The 26,831-nt window shown below is 40.8% G+C and overlaps 1 protein-coding gene across 1 annotated transcript; it reads left to right on the top strand.

Annotated features, from left to right (window-relative positions):
- Positions 1-22,018: 22,018 nt before the first annotated feature.
- On the top strand, positions 22,019-22,939 carry LOC308424563 (transmembrane epididymal protein 1A-like; the record flags this gene model as incomplete). Its single annotated transcript, XM_080921586.1, has 1 exon — positions 22,019-22,939. One exon carries the CDS (start codon positions 22,019-22,021, stop codon positions 22,937-22,939), a length of 921 nt encoding a protein of 306 aa, XP_080777712.1.
- Between the last annotated feature and the right edge of the window lie 3,892 nt (positions 22,940-26,831).

Below are 26,831 nucleotides of genomic sequence, written 5' to 3'. Positions count from 1 at the left end.
GAAGTTTTTTTATTGTTAAGAATAATTTTTGCGATCTTGGGTTTTTTATTATTCCAGATGAATTTGCAAATTGCTCTTTCTAACTCTGTGAAGAATTTAGTTGGTATTTTGAATGGAGATTGCATTGAATCTGTAAATTGCCTTAGGCAAGATGACCGTTTCTACTATGTTGATCCTTCCAATTTATTAAATGAGAGATCTGTTTACCTTCTGAGGTCTTCTACAATTTCCTTCTTTGGCAACTTGAAGTTCTTGTCATAAAGACCTTTCAATGCTCGGTTAGGGTCACCCCAAGTTATTTTATAAGCTTTGTGACTATTGTGAAGGGTGTTGATTCTCTAATTTCTTTCTCAGACTGTTTATCCTTTGAGTAGAGAAAGGCTACTGATTTTTTTGAGTTAATTTTACATCTAGTCCATTTGCTGAAGTTGTTTATCTGCTGTAAAAGTTCTTTGGTGGAATTTTTGGAGTTACTATGTACACTATCATATCATCTGCTAATAGTGATATTTCTACTTCTTCCTTTCCAATTTGTATCCCTTAAACCTCTTTTTTCTGTCTAATTGCTCTGGCTAGTACTTCCAGTACTATATTGAATAGGTAGGAAGAGAATGGGCATCCTTGTCTAGTCCCTGATTTTCGTGGGATTGCTTTAAGTTTCTCACCATTTAGTTTAATGTTGGCTACTGGTTTGCTGTATATTGTTTTTACTGTGTTTAAGTATGGACCTTTAATTCCTGATCTTTTCAAGAATTTTAACATGAAGGGGTTTTGAATTTTTCCAATGCTTTCTCAGCATCTAAAGAGATGATGATGTGTTTTGTTTAGTTTTTTTCCCTTTGAGTCTGTTTATATAGTGAATTACATTGATAGATTTTCATCCTTGCATTCCTGGGTTGAAGCCTACTTGATCATGGTGAATAATTGTTTTGATGTGATCTTGGATTCAGTTTGCAAGAATTTTATTGAATATTTTTGCATCAATGTTCATGAAGAAAATTGGTCTAAAGTTCTGTTCCTTTTGTAGGATCTTTGTGTCGTTTAGGAATGAGCCTAATCGTGCCTTCGAAGAATGAGTTAGGTAGTATCCCTTCTGTTTCTATTTTGTGGAATAGCTTGGAGAGTATTAGGTCTTCCATGAAGGTCTGATAGAATTTTGCACTAAACCCATCAGGTCCTGGGCTTTTTTAGGTTGGGAGGCTTTTGATGACTGCTTCTATTTCTTCAGGGGTTATGGGGCTGTTAAGATCTTGATTTAACTTTGGTATCTGGTATCTGTCTAGAAAATTGTTTATTTCTTCTAGATTTTCCAGTTTTGTTGAATATAGATAGGCCTTTGTAAGTAGAATATGATGATATCTTGAATTTTCCAAGTTTCTGTAGTAATGTTTACTGTCTCGTTTCTGATTTTGTTAATTTGGATATTCTCTGTGCCTCCTAGTTAATCTGGCTAGGGGTTTATCAATCTTGTTGATTTTCTCAAATAACCAGCTTTTGGTTTTGTTGATTCTTTGTATAGTTTTTTTTGTTTCTATTTGGTTGATTCAGCTCAGAGTTTGATTATTTCCTGCTATCTACTCCTCTTGGGTGTATCTGCTTCTTATTGTTCTAGAACTTTCAGTTTTATTGTCAAGCTGTTAGTGTATGCTCTCTCCAGTTTCTTTTTGGAGGCCCTCAGAGCTATGAGTTTTCCTCTTAGCATTGTTTTCTTTGTATCCCATAAGTTTGAGTATATTGTGCCTTCATTGTCGTTTAATTCTAAAACGTCTTTGATTTCTTTCTTTATTTCTTCCCTGACCAAGCTATCATTGAATAGAGCATTTTTTAGCTTCCATATGTATGTGGGCTTTTTTGTTGTTTTTGCTGTTATTGAAGACCAGCCATAATCCATGGTGATCTTATTGGATGCATGGGATTATTTCGATCTTCTTATATCTGTTTAGGCCTGTTTTGTGACTGACTATATAGTCAATTTTGGAGAAGGTGCCATGAGGTGCTGAGAAGAAGGTGTATTCTTTTGTTTTCAAGTGAAATATTCTATAGATGCCTGTTAAATCCTTTTGGTTCATAACTTCTGTTAGTTTCACTGTGTCTCTGTTCAGTTTCTGCTTCCATAATCTGTCCATTGATAACAGTGGAGTGTTGAAATCTCCCACTATTATTGTATGTGGTGTGATATATGCTTTGAACTTTAGTCGAATTTCTTTTATGTATGTGAGTGCCCTTGCGTTTGAAGCATAGATGTTCAGGATTGAGAGTTCATCTTGATAGATTTTTCCTTTGAGTAGTAAAAAGTGTTCTTCCTTATCTTTTTTTGATGACTTTTGGCTGAACATTTATTTTATTTGATATTAGAATGGCTACTCCAGCTTGTTTCTTGGGACCATTTGCTTGGAAACTTTTTTTCCCCAACATTTTACTCTGAGGTAGTACCTGTCTTTGTCTCTGAGACCAGCTTCCTGTATGCAGCAAAATGCTGGATCCTGTTTATATATCCAGGCTAACTGTCTATGTCTTTTTATTGGGGGAATTGAGTCCACTGATTTAAGAGATATTAAGGAATAGTGATTGTTGTTTTCTTGGTATTTTTGTTGTTAGGGGTAGAATTATTTTTGTGTGCTTTTCTTCTTCTTCTTCTTCTTCTTCTTCTTCTTCTTCTTCTTCTTCTTCTTCTTCTTCTTCTTCTTCTTCTTCTTCTTCTTCTTCTTCTTCCTCTTCTTCCTCTTCTTCTTCTTCTTCTTCTTCTTCTTCTTCTTCTTCTTCTTCTTCTTCTTCTTCTTCTTCTTCTTCTTCTTCTTCTTCCTCTTCTTCCTCTTCTTCTTCCTCCTCCTCCTCTTCTTCTTCTTCTTCTTCTTCTTCTTCTTCTTCTTCTTCTTCTTCTTCTTCTTCTTCTTCTTCTTCTTCTTCTTGCAAGAAGATTAATTTCTTGCTTTTCCCTTTTTGTGGTGGAGTTTTTTTTTTTAATCTATTATCCTCTTAGGGCTGGATTTGTGGATAGATATTGTGTAAATTTGTTTTTGTCCTGGAATATCTTGATTTTTTTCATCTGTAGAAACTGAGAGTTTTGCTGGATATAGTAACCTGGACTGGCATTTGTGTTCTCTTAGGGTCTGTATGACATCAGTCCAGGATCTTCTAGCTTTCATAGTCTCTGTTGAAAAGACTGGTGTAATTCTGATTGGTCTGCCATTAACCTGTCTTTTTTTCCATACTGCTCTTAGTATTCTTTCTTTGTTTTAAACATTTTTTGCTTTGACTATTATGTGTCAGGAAAATTTTCTTTTCTGGTCCAATCTATTTGGAGTTCTGTAGGCTTCTTGTATGTTCATGGTCATCTATTATCTAGGTTTGGAAAGTTTTCTTCTATAATTTTGTTGAAGATATTTACTGTGCCTTTTAGTTGGGTGTCTGTTCTCTTCTACATCTATTATCCTTAGATTTTGTCTTCTCAATGTTTCCTGGATTTCCTGGTTGTTTTGGATTAGAAGCTTTTTGGCTTTTGTACTTTCTCTGACTGTTGTGTCAATGATCTTTTCTATGGTGTTTTCTGCTCTTGAGATTTTCTCTTCCGTCTCTTATATTCTGTTTTTGATTCTTGTGTCTATGTCTCCCGATGTCTTTCCTAGGTTTTCAACTTTAGGGTTGTTTCCTTTTGTGATTTCTTCATTGTTTCTATTTCTGTTTTTAACTCCTTCACCCATTTGGTTGTGCTTTCCTGTAGCTCTTTAAGTGATTTTTGTGTTCTTTGTGTTTCCTCTTTGCGTGTGTTCTCCTGGCTCTCCTGTACTTCTTTAAGTGTGTTATTTTTGTGCTTCTTGAGGATCTCCATCATCATCATGAAGTATGATTTTAAGTCTAAATATTGTTTTTCAGGGGAGTTTGGAAATCCATTATTTGCTGTGGTCTGAGAACTGGGTTCTAATGTTGCCAGGTTGTCTTGGTTTCCATTTCTTAGATTCTTGCGCTTTCCTCTTGCCATCTTGTTATCGGTGCTGCTAGGTGGTCTTGTTTTCTCTTATTGGAGCTTGTCTCTCCTGTGGGTCTGTGGACTCATGGTCTTTGGAGGGAGATTGCTCCTGTGTGTTCGGCTCTCTGGGTAGGCTGTGAGCTCAGTCCTGATGCAACTGGGCTGGGTCTGGCCTTGGCCAGGATGTGTCTGTTCTCAGGCAACACCGCTACCTGGGTCCTGAGAGTTCTGGGCGGCCTCTCCAGGATAGTCAGTGGGGAGGGAGTGTGGACTTGCCCTGTGCTCAGGAATGAGAGCCCTGCTGAAGCTCTTCCGGTTGCCCAGCAACTGTGGGTGGTGTGCCAGTCCTGATGAAACAGGGATGGGTTTGCCTTTTTTTTTTTTTAATAAATGGTTTCTTTTTCCAATTCAGTCTTGCTGCTCAGCCCAGGCTGGCTTTGAACTCTTGATGTACTTGTCTTAGATACCTATGTGCTGGATTTGGTGGCAGGCACCATCTTGACCAGCTCCTCACAGCATATATTAAACAACACATTTTCTTTTCCAAATAACTTTCCAGTTAGTTCCTCTACTTTGACCTCACTTACTTTCTTTGTTTGGGCATCAACAACTCTGTATTATTAAAACATCTCTCAATTTAAATCCCCTTTCATTCCTATCTCTACTGTAGCCAGGTGAATTTTGAGGAAGGAAAACTAATTACCCCACTGCTAGATTTGAACTCTTCAGTGGCCTTTTGAAGGTAAGATCCAGACTTGAATGACTTTCAAGGCCCCTGGTGATTTGGCCACTCTCATTTCTAGTTGCTTTCCATTTGTTTCTGAAGCTCTAGGTTGGTTGGTTTGTTTCTGTCCCGGACTCATTTTACATCTGGGAAGCATCTGCTTCCTCGTCTGTCCTTTAAGGCTCAGCTTAAGCTCTGCTTCCCCCGTGCTGGACAGGATATTTCTCTGTGCAAATTGTAGATTCCACAGACTCATACCTGTTCATTTACTGGGAGAGCTTTAGCATGCATTTTTCCTCTTGGTCTCTTTAGAATTCAGTCTAAGCCCGGAGGCCATGAGTGACAAAAAGTAAGTAAATTACAAGGTGTCATAAAACACCACATAATGAAGTTATAAAGATAAACCAGTTACATGCAAATGTAACTGAGGCTTGCTAACAGCAGTCTCGAAACACAGACTTAAAAATCAAGAATCTGCCTGACTTCCCCTAGTGCTGCCTAAGCGCAAATGCTTTATTCGGGAGAAAAAATTCTGGTCCACAGAAGTAAGCTCTTTTTGCAAAAAAAAAAAAAGACAATTTGTCAAGCTGTTCCTTCATCTGCTGTAGTTCTTTTCTGGGGCCATCCACTTGTTCCAAGGCAGTGTGGGACTGCTTCAGTTATCCCTACTGTTACAGTTGCCAATTAATCAAATCAACCCTGTGCTGGCAGTAGAGGTGACCATTGGTGGCACGAATTCTTTGATAACAACCTCAATGTTCTGGATTCCCAAATAAAAGGCACACATACACACAGCCTCACATTTTAATATGTCTCTAACAGCTCAATGGCTGGGTCACTTCTTAAAGCTCCACTTGGCTAACACTTCCCCTCCAATATTCCTGAGTTATCACCTACTAAAATCTATATTCTATTTTTTGCTGCCCCTAGACCCAATGGGGGCCCAGCAGAGGCCACTCTTTCCTGGCTCTTGCATGTTTGATATGCACAAGCATGGTCCTTACTCTTTTCACATCATAGGGGGGGTGGGTGGGGGGGGTGGGTTGTCTCCTCTCCTCCCACCATTCCTTGCCTGGAAATCCTAAAATTCCCGCCTCTGTCTCCCTGCCCATCCATTAGCTGCTGGCAACTTTATCTACCAATCAAAACAAACTGGTGGCAGGGACCCTACCCCAGGGGAAGAGGGGTAGGTAGAATCACAGACTTACTGAATCTAAACCTGCGTTTGACAAAGTTCTCTGGTTGACTCAGGTGCACAATGAGCTTGAAAAGTCCTGATTTAAATGTCATGGTGGTGGTATGGTCAGAATCTGCAGGTGTGAGTAATTCTGAGGAGTCAGGATAATCTTTACAAAACAGCTGACATTTGCTTTGAAATTAGAGTTGACGAGATGGGCATCTGGTAAAGGGGAGGGCAGTAAGGAAGTGTAGGAGATTTCTGGTGATAAGGATTGTTGAGGGAGGGTGCAGGATCACATTGGCAGGATAGGGCAACATTTTTTCAAGAGTTCCCAAATTTCTCTCTGGCATAGATAGCCCTGCTCGATAGGTAAGTCCCATTTATCCTTGGCACCGCCATGTGTGATGAGTCCCTCTGAGTCCTCATCACCTGACTTCATCCACAGTTGCTGACTAGTGCATGGATGAGGAGGAGCCTCCCAGCTCTTCACCTTCAGTGACCCCTCGGGGATAAGGGGCTAATGTTTGCAATCAGCAAAGGGTACGAATTCTCAGATCTCATGCCAGGCCATCTGGTCCCTGCCAGCAACTCTGAAGATGTGGTAAGAAGTGGGTACAGGATCCACATGAATTCCAGGCAGCCCAAACAGCCTATGTGAAGGAGGTTTCTTCCTCATGCAGATCATAAAGGAAGCTGGCTCTAGAGAAAGTAGAAAAGTAGTTAAAATATATGAAATGGGATGCTTGCCTGGGCTCATGGGCCCCTTCCAAACCCGAGAGCCCTGATAGAGTTCTAGCATCATCTAGGCAATTTGGGGAAGGTTTTTCATTTTTCTCTTTGTCAAATGCTTATGTTCCCTCTGAATTCACTGAATGTCAAAATAAAACATTCTTTTCAGAGACATTGTCTCTGCCTAGATCACATGGGAAGTGTTTGCACTGGGAAGTGCGTACAGGTACTTCTGGGGAAAAGTCTATCGGCTAATGATATGTTAGTTATTAACCATCTAGTGAGCAAATATATCACTTTTCTTCATAAATATTAGAAATAAAACTATTATAGTATTTGCTTGAAGACAGTGTGTTCTGGTCAAGTGTTCTGATGTGTGTGTTTTAGGAGAGTCCGAAATTTACTAATAAGGAAACAATGGAAAGTTCCACAGTAAAGTGTATCATTAACAATTTTAACATTTCACAAAGCTAAACATTCTATAGGAAATATTTCATTCGTTTCACACAAATCTATAAGTTAATGCATTTTGGATGATATGGGCTATAAAATTTTTACTAGCTTGGAACGTTTTTGTTCTTTGTTCTCTTTTGATTTTTGTGATTCAGGATAGGGTTTCTCTGTGTAGCCCTGGTTGTCCTGGAATTTACTCTGTAGACCAGGCTGGCCTCAGATGCAGAGATCAACCCTACCTCAGTAATCTGAGTGCTGGGACTAAAGACATATGCCATGTGCCATGGATAATACTTTTTCCAAAGCAAATATTTACTAATTTAATAAGGCTTCTTGAGAAAATGCACACTCTGAGCCAGGTTACTTCTAGTTTCTCTCTTGGCAAGTCTTCCTGACCTTTGTCCTCAGACCAGCAAGCATCAGTTTCAAGATGCCCACCACACTTCTAGATTCTTACAACTTTATTTTACATAGGTGTAGCTGTCTTTAGGTATATTTATTTTCTTCATATTCCTCATATACAGGATAGGGAAAAGACTCCTACAGAGGTCTTTTAGCAAACTACCCCTGCAATTTCTCTGACAGTCTTCAATTCACACCCATTCCTTTTATACTACCAACAAAGGAAATCACATGACTGACCAGGTGAGGCCCTTTCCTGCCACAATATGTAAGGTTTTCATAATGCTGGATAAATGAAAATTATTCTGAACGAACTAGATTTAAATTTAGAATCTTGCATAGTATACCATAGTTTGCAAGGAGCTCACATGGATTTTGTCAAGTCTGATCTTTGTAACAACTGCATTATGTGAAGGATGCTCTTTCTCTGTAATAGCTGAAGAAACTGAGTCTGAGCCAGAGTGTCAGAGGCTTTCCTTGTTCAGATTGCTATATTTCATGATTGAAAAGTGTCTTTTTCATGCTGAGTATGCCAGCTGACCCTCCTTATGGATTAGCTCTGCTATGGAGTGAATAACATATAGTAATTATATAAGTGTATGGTCATAGACTGAAGTCTCCAGCACCATAGAAGATAATCTTATTTGGAAAAAAAGATTGTTGCAGATGTGATTGTCTAAATTGAGGCTCTATTAGGGTAGGATGAGGCCCTGTTCCAATATAACTGGTGTCCTTATTAAAGAAGATTTGGACGTACACCCAGAATATATGAACCAGCACACAAACAATCTAGGTAATATTTCTGTGGCCTTCAGAAACGTGTGGTACCTTTCTCTCTTAACCTTTGCTTCTAGAACTAAGAGTAACTTACTGTTGCTTAAGTCTCTCTGTCTTTTGTACCTTACTCAGCAGCCCTAGAAAACTCAGGGGTCAGAACTATGTAGTCGACAGGGAACCCATCACAACTAAGGATGCACTGTCATCTGGGAGCCTATTCCATTTCTGCAAGCTTCCCCCAGATCTCACTAATGCAGTGTCAGAATTTTTATCACTATCTTGGTAGGGTTTGTGCACAGCCTAAGCATGAATTTAGTGAAATTTCCAAGATTCTCACAGAAGCCTGCTTTGTTTCTTGGTTCCCCCTCTTTGATCTTGCTGTGTTTCCAAAAATGACTCTGAACTTTCAATCCTCCTCCCTCCATCTCCTCACTTATGGAATTATAGGTGTGTATTACTGTGCTGGATTGTGTGTGTGTGTGTGTGTGTGTGTGTGTGTGTGTGATGCTGGGGATGGAACCCAGGGCTTTGTGCATGGTGGGTAAGCAAAACACCAACCAAGCTACATCCAAAGCCCCTTATTTCATTTGAACCCTGTAATCTGTTGGTGACCTCCGCGTTTCTGATGGCATCCCTTTGACCAGGAGCTAATCTGCTAATATGATTTCTCACCAAAGGGAAAGGTGTGTGTGTATGTTCCTGTGACTTCAAAGTTCTGAGTGATCTTCACTTTTATCAACATAGAAAATGGTGTAGCATGACTTTGAGAGTTGACATTTCTGCTAGTCCCCTGAGAATAAAAATGTGCGGGTACACGCTTCTTAGTCATCATAAAACCAGTTTAACTGCCACCAAATTGCTTGGAAGACTAGAGACAGAATAAAGGATAACAGTCTTCCTTTTCCTCAATTTTAATTTCAGTTTCAAGGAAAGCATTGCTAAAAAAAAATGTATTTGGAGATCTTTGTCACTGTTTTTAAAAGATGTGTTTTATTTCACAGGTTTGTGTTTAAGTGTGTGTCTGTGCACTGTGTCCATGCAGTTAGGTGCTCTCCCATGGAGTCTGGAAGACAGCACCAGCTTCCCTGGACACAGAAGTACAGGTAATTGTGTGGCACCTGATGTGGACGCTGGGACCCAACCCTGGGTCCTCTCAAAGAGCAGCAAATTCACTTACTGTTAAGCCATATTTCTTCAGTCCCTCTGCTAGTGACTTAGCATCGATGCTGGAGCTTCCTGTATGCCCGGCACGTGCTGTAGCCCTTCCCTGGCATCTTTAATAAGGTATGTTGGCTCTAGTTTAATTTGTTTCTCTGTCCCACTTGCTTGTCCTACTCTATCATATGGAATGGACACTGGAAAAGGTGGTAAGAGAAACAGGGTGGGGTTGAAGTGGAGTTCCGTGTTTATGTACAGGAGATCTCAAACTCTTAGTAACATCCCAGTTTTGTTCTGCTTGTCAGTTTATTGATTTATTTGATCAGCACACCGTCTCACTCTTCCTGCAGTCAATTTTAATTTTATTTTTCAATTATATGGATCTTAAAATCTTCCATAATCTTATAAACAAATCAGCTGAGTATACCAGTTAACACCGTCTAAAGATAGTAGACTGGTTGTAAGTTATGTGGTTATCTGCAAAAAGTTTTATACTTACAACTTAAGAGCATTGAAGTTAGTAAGGATGACTTTTATTCTTTTTGGACGTTCTCTATATTCTCAGTACTTTCTTCGTCACTAGGGCGTCATGAAAACTGAAGACAGAGATGCTTACAAAAGCAAGCTGTGTGCTTTTATGGGCTGTGCTCCTACAGAAAAATCCACTCCAGCCACGCTGCCTCCAGTGTGCACTGTGAACAGGGGCATGAAGTTTAAAATGAAAAGGACTGGGCAGTGGGTATAGAGATGACTCTGTGGCTAAGAGTGCTTGCTGCTCTTGCAGAGGACCTGAGTTCAACTCCCAGCACTCATGTTGGGCAGCTCACAACTACTTGTAGCTTTTGTACATGTGGATTAGTATAGTAGTGATGTCCACAGATGTCTAACAACTGCCATTGCTTAGCAATGTACCTTTTTATCTGCTTTGTATTGAAGCATATGCCTGACACAACACTCAAAACGTGTGTGGAACATGAAACACTCCTTTTGCCTAATACTGTCTCGTGCATTAGTTCAATATCTCCAGCCCAGGTTCATGTAACAGTAACATTTCCAATCACTATGAAACTGAAAATGTACCTTTACAGCTTTCAAAGAGTTCCCAAGGAGAATGCTACCATCAAAATGGTGAGAGGCAGTTCCCTGTGGAGACTGTTAATTTAACTTTTAATACACACATATATTATATGGTAATATAAGTTATTATATTAATAATTAAGTTTATATAATTATTATGAGATAAAATTACATTAATACATAAGTGCAAATATTAACTTTACCTGTCAAAGAATGTCATCCTGTGTCTAGCTTATTTTACTTAATGGAATAATTTACAGTTACCCTACAAACTTTATCATTTCCCTTTTCTTGTTATCACATTTTATTTATTTCTTTTATGTGGGGGGATATGTACATGTGGAGGTCAGAGGACAACAGAGGGAGTAGGTTCTCTCCTCTCAGCAGACACCTCTAAGTCTTTCCCTTAGGTTATCATCTCCTTTGCTGCTCAGAAACATTATTTTTATTTTACTCTATCCGACTGCCTGTCTGTTTTTCTTCCAGACAGGGTTTCTCTATGTAGCCTGGGCTATCCTGGAACACTCTTTTTAGACCAGGCTGGCCTCAAACTGAGATAACCTCCTGTCTGCTTTCTGAGTACTGAGATCAGTACTGGAAGTACTTTCTGAGTAAATGGTATGTACCACCATGGCCAGCTGGGGCTTGCTACCTGTCAGCCAACTCAGGGAGAGACGACATCTCAAAGGAATAAAAGCAGGTAGTGGATTAGGAGAGAGGATAGCTCTGTACTTGTGTACATATGCACATACATACACATACATACACCATATATATTCATGTCTACACCAAAAATATTTTAAAGCTACACAGAAAGCCAGGTACAGTGGTATACACTTATACTCTCAGCACTTAAAGGTAGAAGATAAAGAGCTTGTGGCCAGCCTGAGCCAAGAAGTAAGACCCTGGCTCTAAACACACACACATCCATACACCCAGGTCTAAATGCCAAAAAGCAAAGAGAAGAAATCAGGGAAGATACCACACATTGTTCACAGAACATTCTCTGGACTTCTGAGGCAGTGTATAATGCATACTTCACCTTTCATGTTAACTTAGATTTTGTTTTCCTAAAAGGTAGTGCCCATCTGATATCCTGCATAGAAGTACCCCAGTCCCCCTAAAGTGGGTGCAGCTGTGCCTTCCTCTACCCGGTAGAGGCTGAACCTCCTTTAGGACACAGCAGCCCCCTCTTCCTGGGGGACTATGTGCTATTTGTGGAATTCCCATTGTCTTTCCTGAACACATGGTTCTTGAGAGTTGATACAGTGTCTTCCTCTTCAGGTAGTAAGGAGTCAAGTTTCTGCAGCAGATGTCCAACCCTTGTTTGCTGAGTTCGGCACACAGAGGCATTGCAAAAGATGAGATCGTGGTATTCTGGTACCACAGCCCCTTGTTTGCAGCTCAGATGGATGAGATCTGAGGGTTTGCTGTCATCAAAAGCAAACGCTGGCCGATTGCCAGAGGGCATCTACCTCAGCCTGGCTTCTGCTTCAAAGTTCCCCCAAGTCCCAGCCGCGGTCCTCTTGATCTTTCTTTGTTTGCTCATTAAAGTTAATTTGGGACATGAAAGGATCCGAGAATGAATATTTCATTAAGGCCAGGTCTTCCTAATTCAGCAACCTCAGACAAAACAGGTAAAAATAGGGCAAACGTTGCAAGCAACATACATGGGCCAAACCTAGGCCTCCCCACACACATGTAGCAGATAAGCAGTATGTTCTTCTTGCGGGTCCCGAACAACGGGAGAGGAGGCTATCCCAAAAGCTGTTGCCTGTACGTGGGATATGTTCTTTTAGCTGTACTGCCTCGTCTGGCCTCAGTGGGAGAGGAAGTGCCCAGCCTCACAGAGACTTAAAGTGCCCGGGTTGGGGGAATACCGCGGGGCTAGGGGGAAACCTGCTCAGAAAAGAAGGGGAGATGGGGATGGGAGAAGGATTGTGGGAGGGGTGACTGGAGGAGAGACAGTGAGTGTGATGTAAAGTGAGAATTAAAAAGTACAAAGGGATATACTCCGTCTTCACAGAGAGACACTTTTCAAGGAGCTCGGCAGCTGTCCTTCTTGGGAAGTCTGTCGAAATGGCCATGTCCCAGATCTCTGGCTTGGGCCAATATGCTTCGTGCTAGTGGTTTTGCTGGTTTTTGTTGTTGTTGTTTCAGAGTTTCTGTGATAAAAGTGGGATTCCAGCAAATGGGTAGACAGAGTCTCATAAGACACGCAATTCACCATCTCACCCCATTGCTTCTAAGGGTGTCTAAAAATATTTCAGCCTTTTGGAGTGACAGGAAAGGCACTAACTAGCAATGGCTGTATTGTGTGCTGTTGCTCCAATTTAGGTGACTGTGCGGCATAAGGCTTTATTTAATTCCATTGTTTAAAATCATTTTAAAATTGGGGGTGGGGAGAAAGAGGAGGAAGGTGATATTGGGTGTCCCTGCTCTATCACCCTCCAACTTATTCCTTGAGATAGGGTCTCTTATTGAAACTAGAGCTTACACTGGTAGCCAGTGAGCCCCAGAAATCCCTCCCCTAATTCCAGATGTCCTTGCTTTATCAGAGGGTTGATAGGTATTTGAACTCACCTTTGCATATTATTCCTATATCTGCTGAACCATTTCTGAAGTCCCTAAAAACTGCAGTTATTTGAGAGAAAAAAATAACAGAGATTGTCCCATAAATTACTGGTGTCCTCAAAAGCTACAGACATCTCTATCTACTTGACATGTCATATAACCTTGAGTGAAAGTTTTACACAGATAAGGAAACATAATGAGCATAAAGCATGGGCTGAAGAGATGGCTCAGTGGTTAGGAACACTGGCTACTATTCTAGAGGACCCAAGTTCAATTCCTGCACCCACATGGTGGCTCACAATTGTCTTTAACTCCAGTTCCCTCCCACTGGCACACATATGCAGACAAAACATCAATGAACATCAAATAAATAAATCTTAAAATGTAACTACTCTAAATTTATGTTCTCTCTCTCTCTCTCTCTCTCTCTCTCATTTTTGATTTTGATTTTTTTGGGTTAGGAGTCTCACTTAACTCTGGCTGTCTTGGAACAGCTATGTAGATCTAATAAGGCTCCCTTCAAACTCTCAGAAGTTGGCCTCTTTTTGTCTTTCTGAAGTTGAGATTAAAGTTGTAAACTATGATGCCTTACCTTGTGGAATAGTTTTTAAAGAATTGGGGTTTAAAATTCAATGGTAAATCCAAATGTTCTAATAATCATAATAAATTTAAGTATCTTAAATTCTCCTGTCAAAGTAACACAGTTGTTTAAAGCAGGGTCACAAAATTCTAAGTCAAACTGTTTAGTATTTGTAAGACACATGCTTAAAAGAATGAGACACAAACAAGTAGAAATATAAGCAAACTTATGCACAAAATAAAAACAATAAAAATAGAGAAGGGAATACCCCAAGCCATCATCACAGAGCAGAACATACTCTCACAGACTTAAATAGAACAGGGAAAAGTCAATATGAATGCAGATGCTTTCTATGTGGCTCAAGGAAAAGATATAATGAAAAGCAATATGTATATTTCAAAAAAAAGAAGAAATAACACCAGAATAAAAAGAGCAGAAAAAGCAATACTGCTATTTATTTTTAAAATGAAGGATTTTCCTCTAGGTCTAGTGAGATGCCTCAGTGGGTAAAGGAGCTTGCTGCTGAGTGCGACCATCTGAGTTTGATCCCCAGGACTAATATGGTAGAAGGAGATAACCAACTTCCACAAGTTGTCCTCTGACCTCTATACCTGTACATAAACATACAGACACACACACATTAAAAAAATATAAAGTAATTTTTAAAAAGAAATTCTCTGAGTTTGACAGCTGTTCTAACTGTATCATTGAATGCACATACTTTGGGTCTGGTCAATTTTGCTATGTGATTTTTTTTTTTGTTGGCAAGTTCTTTATAATAAATTATAAATTATTATAAGTTATAGTAAATTAAAAACAAAAACAACAGCAGAAATTAACTTGTCTGGTGAAGAAATAGTACTGTAAGTCCCCATGGGGTGAGGGGTGGCTGGACACAGGCCCATTTCATAGAAGCCCATCCTCCTGATCTCTTCCACTCCCTAAACTAGAGTGCCGCCAGCCAGCACGGGGCTGTGACACAAGGATTAAGCAACTTTGTTACGGTGAGATAAAATGTAAAATCTAGCCCCTTAGTTGTATTGGCCACTTTTTACTTGTTCAATAACCACCATAGCTACAAGCTTTGGAACAGTGTAAATACCAGAAAAATCCCATAACTTCAGAAAACCTCTCTGACAAGAGCCACCTGTGCAGTTGACAAGCTGGTCTCACTAAATGTAGACAGGCAGTTTTTACTGGCCCAGTCCATGGGTGGCTTACACCCCTCTTAGACGTCTAAGACAACATAGTAAGTCCAGAGCTTCTGAAAATCAAATTCCTGCCAACTCCCTCGTTTCACATCCATATTCAAGCATTCCCTGAGGTCATTCACATGTATGCTAGCCAACAAGGTCTCGTTGCTTTGGTGTATTGATTTCCTATCCCACTGCAGACCAGGCTTTGAACATTGTCTTCTGGGCCTTGCTGGAACCCATTGTCACTGGGGGTTGTCAGAGGCTCCTGCTTCTGATGGGCTATATTCCTGCCTCAGTCACTCTCCCACCTGCAGCTGCTGGGGAGGGGATTTAACTGGAGGAAGGCTTTCTCTCTCTGGTGGGGGGAGTGTTCTCAATCAGAAAGAGAAGACCTGGAGGAGTTAGGGAGCTCTGAGCATCTCAGAATCTTTCTTCTTCTCTCACCAGAACACCCTCAACTTGACAGTAGAGACTGACAGAGTCAAGCATGTACCCGGATCTGCTGTATTTGCTCCACACAACACACATTATTCTCTACCTTGTCTACCGTACAAGAAGTCAGCAATTCCTTTGAGAGCTGCGTAAATTTATGTTCATCTTCTGCTGATCTTCTGAGTGGTATGTTTAAGGCTTTCTCTTTGTCTCTCTTCCCTCTGCACTGTCTTAGGTTGTGTTTTCCAGTGTAACTCTGCAATAATAAAGTTGTTCTGTGTCTGTGCTGTGCTATATAACACGATGTTCACAGGAACATTTGATTGGCCCTAAAATAACTTAATTTTATATTAATTTCACATTTAAATTAATATAATTTTGCTTTACTTACTTGAGTGTAGAAGTCAGCAGGCAATTTTTAAGAATTACTTCTTGCCTTTCTCTGTGGGTCCCAGGGATTGAACTCCAGCTATCGAATTTGTAGAGCAAGTGGTCTATTCACTGCATCATTTCACCAGCTCTAAATAAATGCTTTAGGTTAGGATTCAAAGTAATGGGTTTCATGTGACATTTTATATATAAGTAATATCATACCTTGTATTAATACATCCCCTCCCTCATACATTTTATTTGATTTTAGTTAATTATCATAATGTGAAGAGTCACAATTAGTGTTTGCCCATATCGGATAGCACAACTGTTGAACACCAGAAGCTGACCCAACCGTTTCTCATCACCGTTGTTACTGTATCATCACATTGCCAGTCATTTCTTCTTCCCACCCCCAGCCCTCCAGCTCAACCAAGCACTGAATTCTAGGGAGGACGTCACTGTGTGCTGAAAGTTGTCTCACTTTTCCCAAAAGGAAATTATATTTCTTAAGGATGGGAAGGATGACAGTGGCTAGTTTTATGTCAACTTGAGACAAGCTAGAATCATCTGAGAGAAGAGAGCCTTAATTGATAAAATGCCTCTGTACTATCTGGCTCTTAGGAGTTTTCCTAATTAGTGATTCTTGGGGGAGGGCCCAGCCCATGATGGATGCTGCCACTCCTAGGTTGGTGGTCCTGGGTTCTGTAAGAAAACAGGCTGAGCAAGCTATGGGGAGGAGCTAATAAGCAGCATTCCTTCATGGCTTCAGTGTCAACTCCTGCCTCCAGGTTCCTGCCCTGCTTGAGTTCCTGTCCTGACTTCTTTTAGTGACAAACTGTGATGTGGAAGAGAAAGCCGAATGAACCTTTCCTCCCCGAGCTGCTTTGGTCATGGTGTTTTACCACAGCAGTAGGAACTCTTGACTAAAACAAGGGACCTTGTTTTAGAATTTCATCTTGAGGGTCACTCCTGAAGCCACTCTTGATGTGTACTACTACATGATCCACTGGTCCAGAATTCCACAGTCAGGTGGGGCAATAGTATTAAATGTTAGCTAGAGAACCATTTAAGGCATGCTGACCTGGATGCTAGAAACATCAAGGGTTAGCGATGATGAAGAGCTATTAACTACTTCTACATGATGGGTAGCTTGGGCTATGGGAGCTGGCCTCCTGATGGGGCTATGGCCTTACTGATAAAGCCAGCCTAACATGAACCAGTAGGGAGGGGATCCAGGGAAAGACTGTGTTTCATTAGAGTTCTGTTCATTCCTATCATTCACAATCCCAAGAAGAAGCACAGAGTGAAGGTTGTCACTGTTGTCTGTAAGTGCTGCCACTTGAGTACAGAGGTAGGCAGGATGGAGAGGGTTCTAGAATAGTAAGCAAGATGCCTGTGGGTGCCTGAGTAAGCCTTGCTCACACAGCCAGTTTTCTTCTCCCTGCAACAATTTTTCAATGAAACAAAATGACTTCCAAACGCTGATGAAGATAGGTGACAGTGCTAAGATGACAACCTAAGCCACCAAAGACAGCTAGACTAACAGATGGTTCGGAAATGACATTGCACTGCAGCTTCCCCCAGGTTTTATATGCACCTCTAGCAATGATTCTTTTTTCTTAGCTAGAGTTTCCCTATGTCGCCCTGGCTGTCCCTGAATTCACTCTGTATTCCAGGATGGCCTAAAACTCTCAGATTTGCCTGCCTCTACCTCCCGAGTGCTTCCATTAGAGGCATGTGCTACCACAGTCCGGCTGCTTCTGGCAGCTCCCCTAATTTGTGTCTTCTTCCATTAACAGCTCAGGCCAGTGAAGTACTCTTTAGGCTCAGGGATGGCAGAAGTGTGTCGTTGCAGTTAATAAACTCATTTGAAATCAATTCTGAGGATCCCTCCCCCTATTTTATCATCTAATAGAATCAGACAAATGGCACTGGCTCTGCCTGGGGTATTCAAATAATGGGGGGAACTATCAGATGAGGGAGGCAGGTCTGACAGGAGGGGAGGACCTCCATGAACTTCTGTGGTGTCTGGCCAATCTGCTAATCATGCACTGTGTCTGGCTTCCTGCTTGGGTTCGTGGGTAGTGTCTGGTTTGGGATGAGTGATTCCTATCTTCAAAGTCCTAAGACCAGGATGCTCATGTTTGAATGAACAGTACACCGCCTTGATGTTAATCTAATGTGCAGAACTAAATTTCACAAAGGGAACGTTCTGAGTGTTACTTGTTCTATATATGTGGTGCTTTCAACCTTGAACTTCTGGTGCCCTGATGAATGTTCTGTTCTCCTCCTCTGACTGCTGACACCCCCAGCCCAGCGTCCAGGAAGTTGGGAGATAAAGTGGTGGTCAAGAGATGTTTGATATCTACATGTGCCCTCACATTTATTGTGTCCCTAGACCTATAGCCCTGAGGCACAGGAAGTGCCATTGCTAATGGGAAAACACTACCACCCCTCAAGTTACAGAGAGAACCAGGTAGAACTGTGATGCTCCAAAGCATGTGCTGGCTGTCTGCTCATGGAAAACAGTGGGGCCCCAGATGTGGCCACTTTTACCCAGAGTAGCTCAGGATTTCCCAGAGCAAAGACAACAACCAAAGAAACTACCAGGGAACTCTCCTCTCTGGTCCTCTGTCATCACACCCCTTTGTACTTCTGTCTGGATACACTTTCTGGAGTTTTTATTTGTTTGTCTACACATACACACACACACACACACACACACACACACACTTTTTTGGCTATTATTTTCATTTGCAAAAAAAAACTTTCAAGAAGTAACAAACACCCCGTTTTATTTTCTCTTCATATTGTTTTTCTTTTATTTTTTTAATTATTACTTTTTTTAAGTCCAGTCATTACATCTCCCACAGTTCCTCATCTCGTTACTCTTCCCCCTGTCTCCAAGAGAATGTCCCCACCCCAACACCCATATTGTTTTTCTTAAGGATACTTAATATTTACTTATTTAGCTAGGCATTTGATATATATATATACCTTTACCCTCAACCAGCACTCAGAAGGAGAAGTGAGGTAAATGTGTATGAGTTGGGAGGTGGAGGTAAGTCTACCCAGTGAATTCTAGGCCATCTGGAACAGTGAGATCCTGTAACAAAACAAAACAAAAAAAAAATAACTCTTTCTTATTAGAGAACACAGATATCAAAACTCTTACCCTTCTGTGTTAAAGTAACAGAATTTTTTAAAAGATAGAAGAAAGATACAATCTGCTATTTAGGAGAAATTGGAACTAGAACCTGATCTTTTAACTTCTAGTCATTTGTTTTTTATTTCATAGCCCTGCCTTCCTAAAGGTGGATTCTTACAACAAAAAGCGGAGACTGCTGCTGCTTTCTTTTCCCCCATCACATTTTTTGCTGGTGAACTTGTCTGATTTTTTTTAGAAGATTGTGTATCAGTTTTGCACTAACCTCAGTGAGCTAACTGCTCTAGCAAAGTAATAATTTTCACTGTACAATGATGCCAACAAAAGTTTTCATCACCTTGTCTGTCAGATGCTCCCCTGCTATGACAAACACTGGGGTTGAACACTTTCAAGGAGAAAACACTTCTTGTGGATCATGTTTTCTGAGGTTTCCACCTGAGTTTGGCTAGATGCTCCCATGGGAGTGGTGATAGAGAAAAGTTGTTCACTTCATATGCCAATTGTATGGGAACAACGGTAAGGGACCAGACAAGGGATCAGACAGCTGCTGAAAGATCAGCTCCAGGGACCCACTTCCTTCAACTTGGCCCCACCCTACCCAGTTCTGTCTCCTACCAACAGTCTATCTATATTTTAAATCTGTCAGTGAACTAAATCATTGATTAGGTCAGAGTGCCAATGACCTAATTATCCCTGGAAATGCCCTCACATGCATGGTGAGATAGCTCAGCAGATAAGGATATTTGTACTAAGCCCAACAGCCTGAGTTTAATCCCTAGGATCCACATGGTAGAAAGAAAGAACTGACTCCTGTAAGTTGTCCTCTGACCTCCACATGTGTGCCGTGGCACTTATGTATCCACACACAGACAAACATGCCTACACACTATATTATAAATCTTACCACACACAAACCCACAGATATACTTCACTGGTTTCCTAGGCATCTCTCAGTTCAATTTAACTGAAAATCACGATTAACATAACATAGACAGCCCAAAATAAGAATGTTTTCATCCTCAAAAACATAGAACTTTATAATTATTGTTGTAGTTGTTATTGTTACTATTATTATTATTATTATCATCATCATCATCATCATCATCATCATCATCATTGACAGGATCTGGCTATGTAGTTTTGGTTGGGCTTGAACTTACTATGTCCACTAGAGTGGAACTCAGACATCCACTGCTTATGCCTCTCAAGATGTTGGGAGTAAGGGTGTGGACCACTATGCTGAGTTTAACATTTAACTCTTAAGTAAGATGAGATACTCTGTACAAAGCAAAAAGAAAGTAAAATGTCATGGAATGTGAGGGAGGACTTTATGGGTGAGATCAGACCATGATATAGATCACTCACATTTCACTTCTATTGGCAGGAACTCAGTCGAGAAGATACTTGTAACTGCAAAGGGGAAAGGAACGTAGTCAGTAGATATACAAAATAAAAGAAATCCTGTAACTTGCCAGTCTACACCACACTTAAGTGGGAAAAGAAAGAAAAGAAATGGAAAGATACAGTGGAATAAGGGAGGAGAGTTCCTCTGTAGCAATCTTAAAACTCTCCTTTGGTGTTTTCACACTCAAATGTACTTTTCCTGGTGAAAAGGATGGAGAAGGTGGTCTGATCTGGCCATGGGTGCACTCATGACCCTGATGTGGTTAGTTTTGCCTTCCCTATGGGGTCTGCACTAGTGCTCGTGGATCTGAGAGAATAGAACCAAACCTTATGCAGCTAAAACTTTGTTTAAAGAGATGCTGGATGGAATGCTGTCTTATTAAGCCATATAAAAGAAGGAAAGTCTGTCATGTAGATGAAGCCAGAATGCCCTGCATTAAGTCAAATGGGTAAGACAAAGACAGATACTGAATTATCTCACTTACAGGAGAGTCTTTTTAAAAAGTGAATTTACAGAAGCACAGAACAAATGAGTTACCAAGGACAGTGGAAAGGGTTCAGAAATAGGGAGATGTTGGTCAAGTAGCAGACTTTCAAAAATGGGAGATAGGCAAGTTTTGGAGCTCTAATGTACAGCATGGCTCATATGGAATATCATATTATACATTTGAAATCTGCTGAGTGTAGATTTAAGTGAACAAATGTGGCTATGTACAATGATGAACAGGTTAATTATTTTGACAACAGTAACCATGCCATAAAGGAGATCTCACACACACACACACACACACACACACACACACACAAACATACATATGCATGGTGGTGCATACCTGTTGCCTTAGCACTTAGGAGGTAGAGGCAGTGGGATCAGTAGTTTGAGTCCAGCCTGATACTATCTCAAAAACAAAGCAAAAAGTATGAAGACTCTTGGCTTGGCTGAATCTCATGTATGAAGCTGGTCAACGTGTAGTGCTCAAAGCTGGGTTTATTAGATGCATAACAATTATAACTAAGGAGGGCATAAAGTCTTATTTACGTTAGAATAGAGCAGTCATTTCCATTTTACAGTCTGCCACAGTGTTCCTTGTCACATGTTCCTCTGACAACACACCTCGGCAAGTTCGTCTACTCTCCAGCTGAGAGCTTAAGCTTCCTGTTGCAAAAGAAGAAAAATGCCAAGTAGGACCACAGACCCAAATATGTTCTGGCTGTGGTGGTGTGTGCCTATAGTCCCAGTATTGGAAAGACTATGACAGGAAAACCATGAGTGAAAGGCTGGTCTAGGCTACACAGAAAGGTCTATGTCAAACAAAAACTATAAGTATTTGCCTTCAGTATATGTGCCAATAAATGAGGAGTCTTTGGGGATGCACACAGACTGAGTTAGCCAGTCCTTTCCCAGATGGTCTCTATGCTCAGGTACCTTTATTCAGCTCCAAGAACAAAACAGGCTCAGGAGAAATCAAGCCATGAGGGTCAGGATTGAGTGGAGGCTCCAGCAGGTCCCAAAGCAGAGCTAATGAAAGCACACAATCCCACAGATGCACTCTCAGAAATATTCACACCCCCCCCCTTTGGCAGCAATTGGTCAATTCACCGTGAACTAGAAAAGAAAAGAGATGATGAGACACCCCTCACCCAAGGTGTAGGGCTTCTGTCCAGAACTTGCCGTTCTGTGGGAGACAGGAGTGGGCAGAAGGAGATGATAAAAATAGGTAGACGTTATCTCGGCTCACAACCAAAACTTTATGGGCCCGTGAGAGAAGGCTGAGAAATCCTGAGTTCTGTTCTTTACTTTTTTTATACAACTAGATCTCCAATTTCATGGGGAATGGGAAGTTTGGCGGCCATTTCTACCCAGGATTATACATTTTCTTTTATGGACTGTATCAGGCAACACTGGTCTCCACGGCCATGATAGTCAGTGTTTCCCCCGTATATCTTTTTGACCTTCCTGAGAATAAAAGGAGATGTTCCAAGCTGAAAATATCTTATGGAGGCTGGCTGAAGATTGTGACTGGCTCCCTCTTAACATTTTATGTGGTCTTCTGTCTTGATGACAGTATGGTGTTGATTAACAAAGAGATGCCTCCAAGGTTTATGTACCCTCAAGAGTGGCAGCACCTCACCATGTTCATCCTCCTCGCCCTGGATGGTTGTGTAGACGTCATGAGCAAGAATGTGCTGAGGCAGAGGTTGGTGCTCCTGGAAAGAGGTGCCACCGTGCTGAGCATCTATGTGCTTCTGCTGCTGCTGGTGTCACATGTTCAGGTCTCCTCAAAGGTAGAACTGCAGGTTCACTCTCTCCTCATCTTGGTGGTGTTCCTGCTGATGCTGGTGTTGACAGCAGAGCTCTGGGCTCCTGAGATGTTTCACCTCTGGATGATAGAGACCTTCCTGTTGCTGCTGATGGGCTCATGGCTGATTCAGGCAGCCTTCATTCTGTTTAGACCAGTCTCTGGCTTCCCATGGGAGGATGATGACATGAGTGACATCATGTTTGTCACTACCTTCTTCTGCTGGCATGTGATGATCAACGCCTTATGCATGTTGGGAATCTATGGCATCTCTTCCTTTTGGCACCGTTGTTACAGACCCAGCTTGAGGCTGACGGGCTCCAAGGAAGGGCTGTATCACAAGAGCTCTTCGGGGACCTTCTACAAGCTGCTGCAGGAGGCAGAGCAGCAGGGCAAAGATGATCAGGCTCCTCTCCTTTCAAAGAGCTGTGCTTGTGACAAAGCCTAGGATACCTGGGCATGTGCACCACTCCATCTTCCTCCTGTGGGGTCCCTTGGGCACTTGCAATGTACCCTTTGTTCCTTTGTGAAGGTAACTTATCTTGAGGATAATGTTATTTGGAGGATAATAGCCCCAACTAATAAGTCTGTCATTGACCCTATAACTGTTGAGGACATAAAATGATGACCTGGAAAAGTGACATAGCCTAGATTATGCTAGTCAGGAGGAGTGAGAGTGGACACGGAGTATTGAGAAGAGTGGGCTACAAGAACTACCCACAGTGGGAAGATAATGGCAGGGAACCTCTGAGAAGAGGAACAGAGTTCAGCAGGGATTCCAGTACTAATGTGTCTCTGAGTTAGCCAAGGAATGTGACAGGGAACGGTGTCCCTGTTGGCCAACTAAAGTGTAGATGCTCTGTGGAGACAGCATGAGATATAGTACAATTCACTACTCCATATGGATGGAATTACAAAAAGCCTACATGTGTATAATTTAATGTGGCTGGATTAGCATTGTTTCAAAAACAAATAAGTAATTAATACCTTTGTGTCAAATTTTAGGTTTCCATGAACCAAATTCTTATAACCCTCTACTATACTTCTTATTCCTGACCCCTAATCAGACCAAAGCAAAGTGCTTAGTGGTGGGTTCAGTACTAGCTCTGCCAGAACTTACTAGGATATAATTCACTATGCTTTACATGTGAGCCTTTTCCCAACCACCAAACCTGCTGTCCATCACATCCTTACCACAGCTATTATACACTGTTCCATATAGAATATGATACTATTCTAAACTAGCATCAATTTCTCCTAAACCATTATGATCAAACCTCCACCAAATTCTCATCCTCCCTCTATCCGGGCCCCCGAGCACCTCTCCTATGTCCATGTCACATGCTCCAGACACATTCTTTCTTATCTTTCTCTTGGGAAGGCTTTTGTCACATCACCTAAAATGTAACCCTTACAAGTAAATAATATAGTATAGCTTGTTCTTACCTAATTTTTTTTGCATGTTATAGAGTCATACGATGTTACCTAGTAGGGGAACGATTAAGGTGGAAGAAGGAACAAGACAGTGACAGGAGGAAAGATGGTGGCAAAGTACAATGACATTTTTATGTGAAACTTTACACTGTAACTGTTACTTTCTATGCCAGCTAAAATTTTGGTTAAAAGACATTTTCTATATAGCATATGCTTAATAAAGCTTGCTTCTAGGGCTTCCTTTCTTTCCCTTCTAAATGTAATGTCAGATTGCTCTGTGAACTTTAACAATATAAATAAATCATGGGCTTCCTTGCTTGTGTGTAAAAATGAATGCCACTGATTTGCTAAGGATGTTATTTCCTCTACCATCATTTACCACAGCTCTCTGAGGTGTGCCAGGTTGGCTTTGAAGAAGTGTTCATTTCTCCATATGAAAAAGTCAAAGACTCCAAAGAGTCATTGCACAATGAACTACAGTCTGGGCGGTGGCAGGGATGTGGTTCTAACGATGCCTCTGTTGTCTGGCCCCAGGGGCTCATTTGCTGAGAATGAAGGTGTGACTGATTTACAGAACAGACTGAATAGAAAGCAGGTGCAAAAACACCTAGTTTGCAGAAATAGGGTGGTGCAATTATTTGAGGACATCTTATAAACAGTGGTTTTCAACCTGTGGATAATTACCCTGGTGGGGCTCAAAATACTCTTTCACCAGTGTTGCCTAAAACCATTTGAAATACATATTTTTATTATCATTCATAACAGTAGCAAAGTTACATTTATAATGTAGCAAGAAAAATCATTTTATGGTTGGGGGTCATCGAAGAATAAGAAACTGTATTAAAGGGTCTCAGTATTAGGAAGGTTGAGAACCGTTCTTTTAAGGAATGTGTGATGTTCTCCCACTGCAGCCTGGGAAATATCCTAGAGATTAGAGACCTCAGCTCTGACCAAACCATGATTTGTGGCTTTAGTGCTAAGATGACTTATAAGACTGCTTATGCAGCACAGCCACAGATCTTACTAAAGATGTTAATACAGGCTTGCACAGAAGGAGTAGGAGAAGAAAAAACCCTGAAGAGCATGGGCACGACCTTCTCAGAGATGGCACTATCAAAGACAAACCCAAGAAAGGGTTTGGACTCCTCAGTGTTTTTCCAGTAGTCATACACAGGATTTTAGTGGTGTTGGCAGCTGCTATCTTATCTCTGGGTGGTTCCCAAAGGATACCTGACAGGATTACAAATGAGGTGAAAGTCTGAGAAGCAAAGATTTAGAAGTGACAGTGTCTTTGCTGTATACGAAGCTGTTTTGTTTGAGATTCCCAGGTACATCTGGCCTCTACCCAAAGTCATATATTAATACAATTAGGCCCATGTCATTGTTATGTTAACGTACAATATCTGTATTTAAAAAGGAATGTTAAATTTATATACATCACACACACACACACACACACACACACAAATGTGGTAGAGTTTGTTCTGGAATTCTTGCTTGTCAGCTGGCAAGAGGCTTTAGGTGGGTCAAAGGCTAAGAGTGAGTAACCAGGCTCTAACTATGTTTTGGAAAGTATTTATGTTATAATAAAAGACATGAAACGTTTTCCTGAGCAATAAGAAAGATTGCACATTTTCTCATGAACTTGTAACAGCTGTGGTTACCTGCAGACGGCCCCAGCCAAGTTAGAGCCCTTCCACATTTCAGAATGGATGGGGAAGGACACACAGGAGAGGTCATTAAAGGGGAGGGGCTAGCTATTGGTAGTTAATAGCTTCTGTTGGAATGGGAGTCATTTTTTTTCTCCAGGGATGTCGCCCCATGATCTAGTAAATAACCTCATACTCATGTACATGCAAGCAACCTAAATTACACTTAGTAGGTTGCTCCAAAATACACTGAAAGTAGGAGAGGATATACTGGAGAGAAGGGAAGTTGGAGCAGGATGAGAGGAGGGAATCAAGTTGTGTGATTATAATTAAAATACATTATAAACATGTATATAACACTGTCGAAGAAAAATAGATTTTAAAATAAATTGTGTGAGTTTTGGTAAATGTATATGTAACTACAAAATAAATATAATACTCACAAAATAATAAAATTATTTAAATTTCCTATGGGAAGAACTGTGTGTGGTAGCACGCGACTGTAATTATAACACTTGGGAAACAGAGCAGAAAGCTTGCAAGTTTGAGGACAGCCTGGATTACACAATAAGTTTCAGGGAGACCTATGCTATATAATGAGAACCTATCTCAAAACAAAACATCAAAAAAAAAAAAAAAAAAGTAACAGGAGCACTGTGAAGAAATGCTTTTACCATACATAGCAGGCAAAAAAATTTTTAATACAAAGAGGTATTCAAATATCAACAATAAAAATGGTAACCCAAGAAAGACAAAAACATGTAAGTAGCCATGTCAAAAGAATAATAATCTTTGGTGGTTGTATTAGTCAGGGTTCCTTAGAGTCACAGAACTTACAGGTAGTCTCTATATAGTAAGGGAATTGTTGGTTAACTTATGGTCTATAGTCCAACTCACCAACAATGCTCAGCAGCAGCTGTGAATCAAAGTCCAAGGATCTAGCTGTTGTTCAGTCCCACAAGGCAGAAAAGCAAAAAATAGATATCTTCTTCTTTCAGTGTCTTTATATAGGTCTCCAGCAGAAGGTATGTCCCAGATTAAAGGTGTGTACCACCATGCCGGGATCTGGGACTTGCTTTGTCCCAGATAACCTTGAATCCAGAGATCTCCTTGCCTTATTCTCCTGGGATTTATAGCCAACATGACTCAAGATCTCCGCGCCAAGATTTAGGTCAGAAACTTGTATCTCCCAGCCTCAAGATCAGGATCAGAGTGAGCCTTCCAATTCTGGATTGTGATTAATTCCAGATATAGTCA

The sequence above is a fragment of the Micromys minutus genome, assembly GCF_963924665.1.
Source record: "Micromys minutus genome assembly, chromosome: 1".
Taxonomy (NCBI): Eukaryota; Metazoa; Chordata; class Mammalia; order Rodentia; family Muridae; genus Micromys; species Micromys minutus.
Note: the sequence above shows the minus strand (reverse complement) of the source record. Positions and strands in the feature narration are given on the sequence as shown.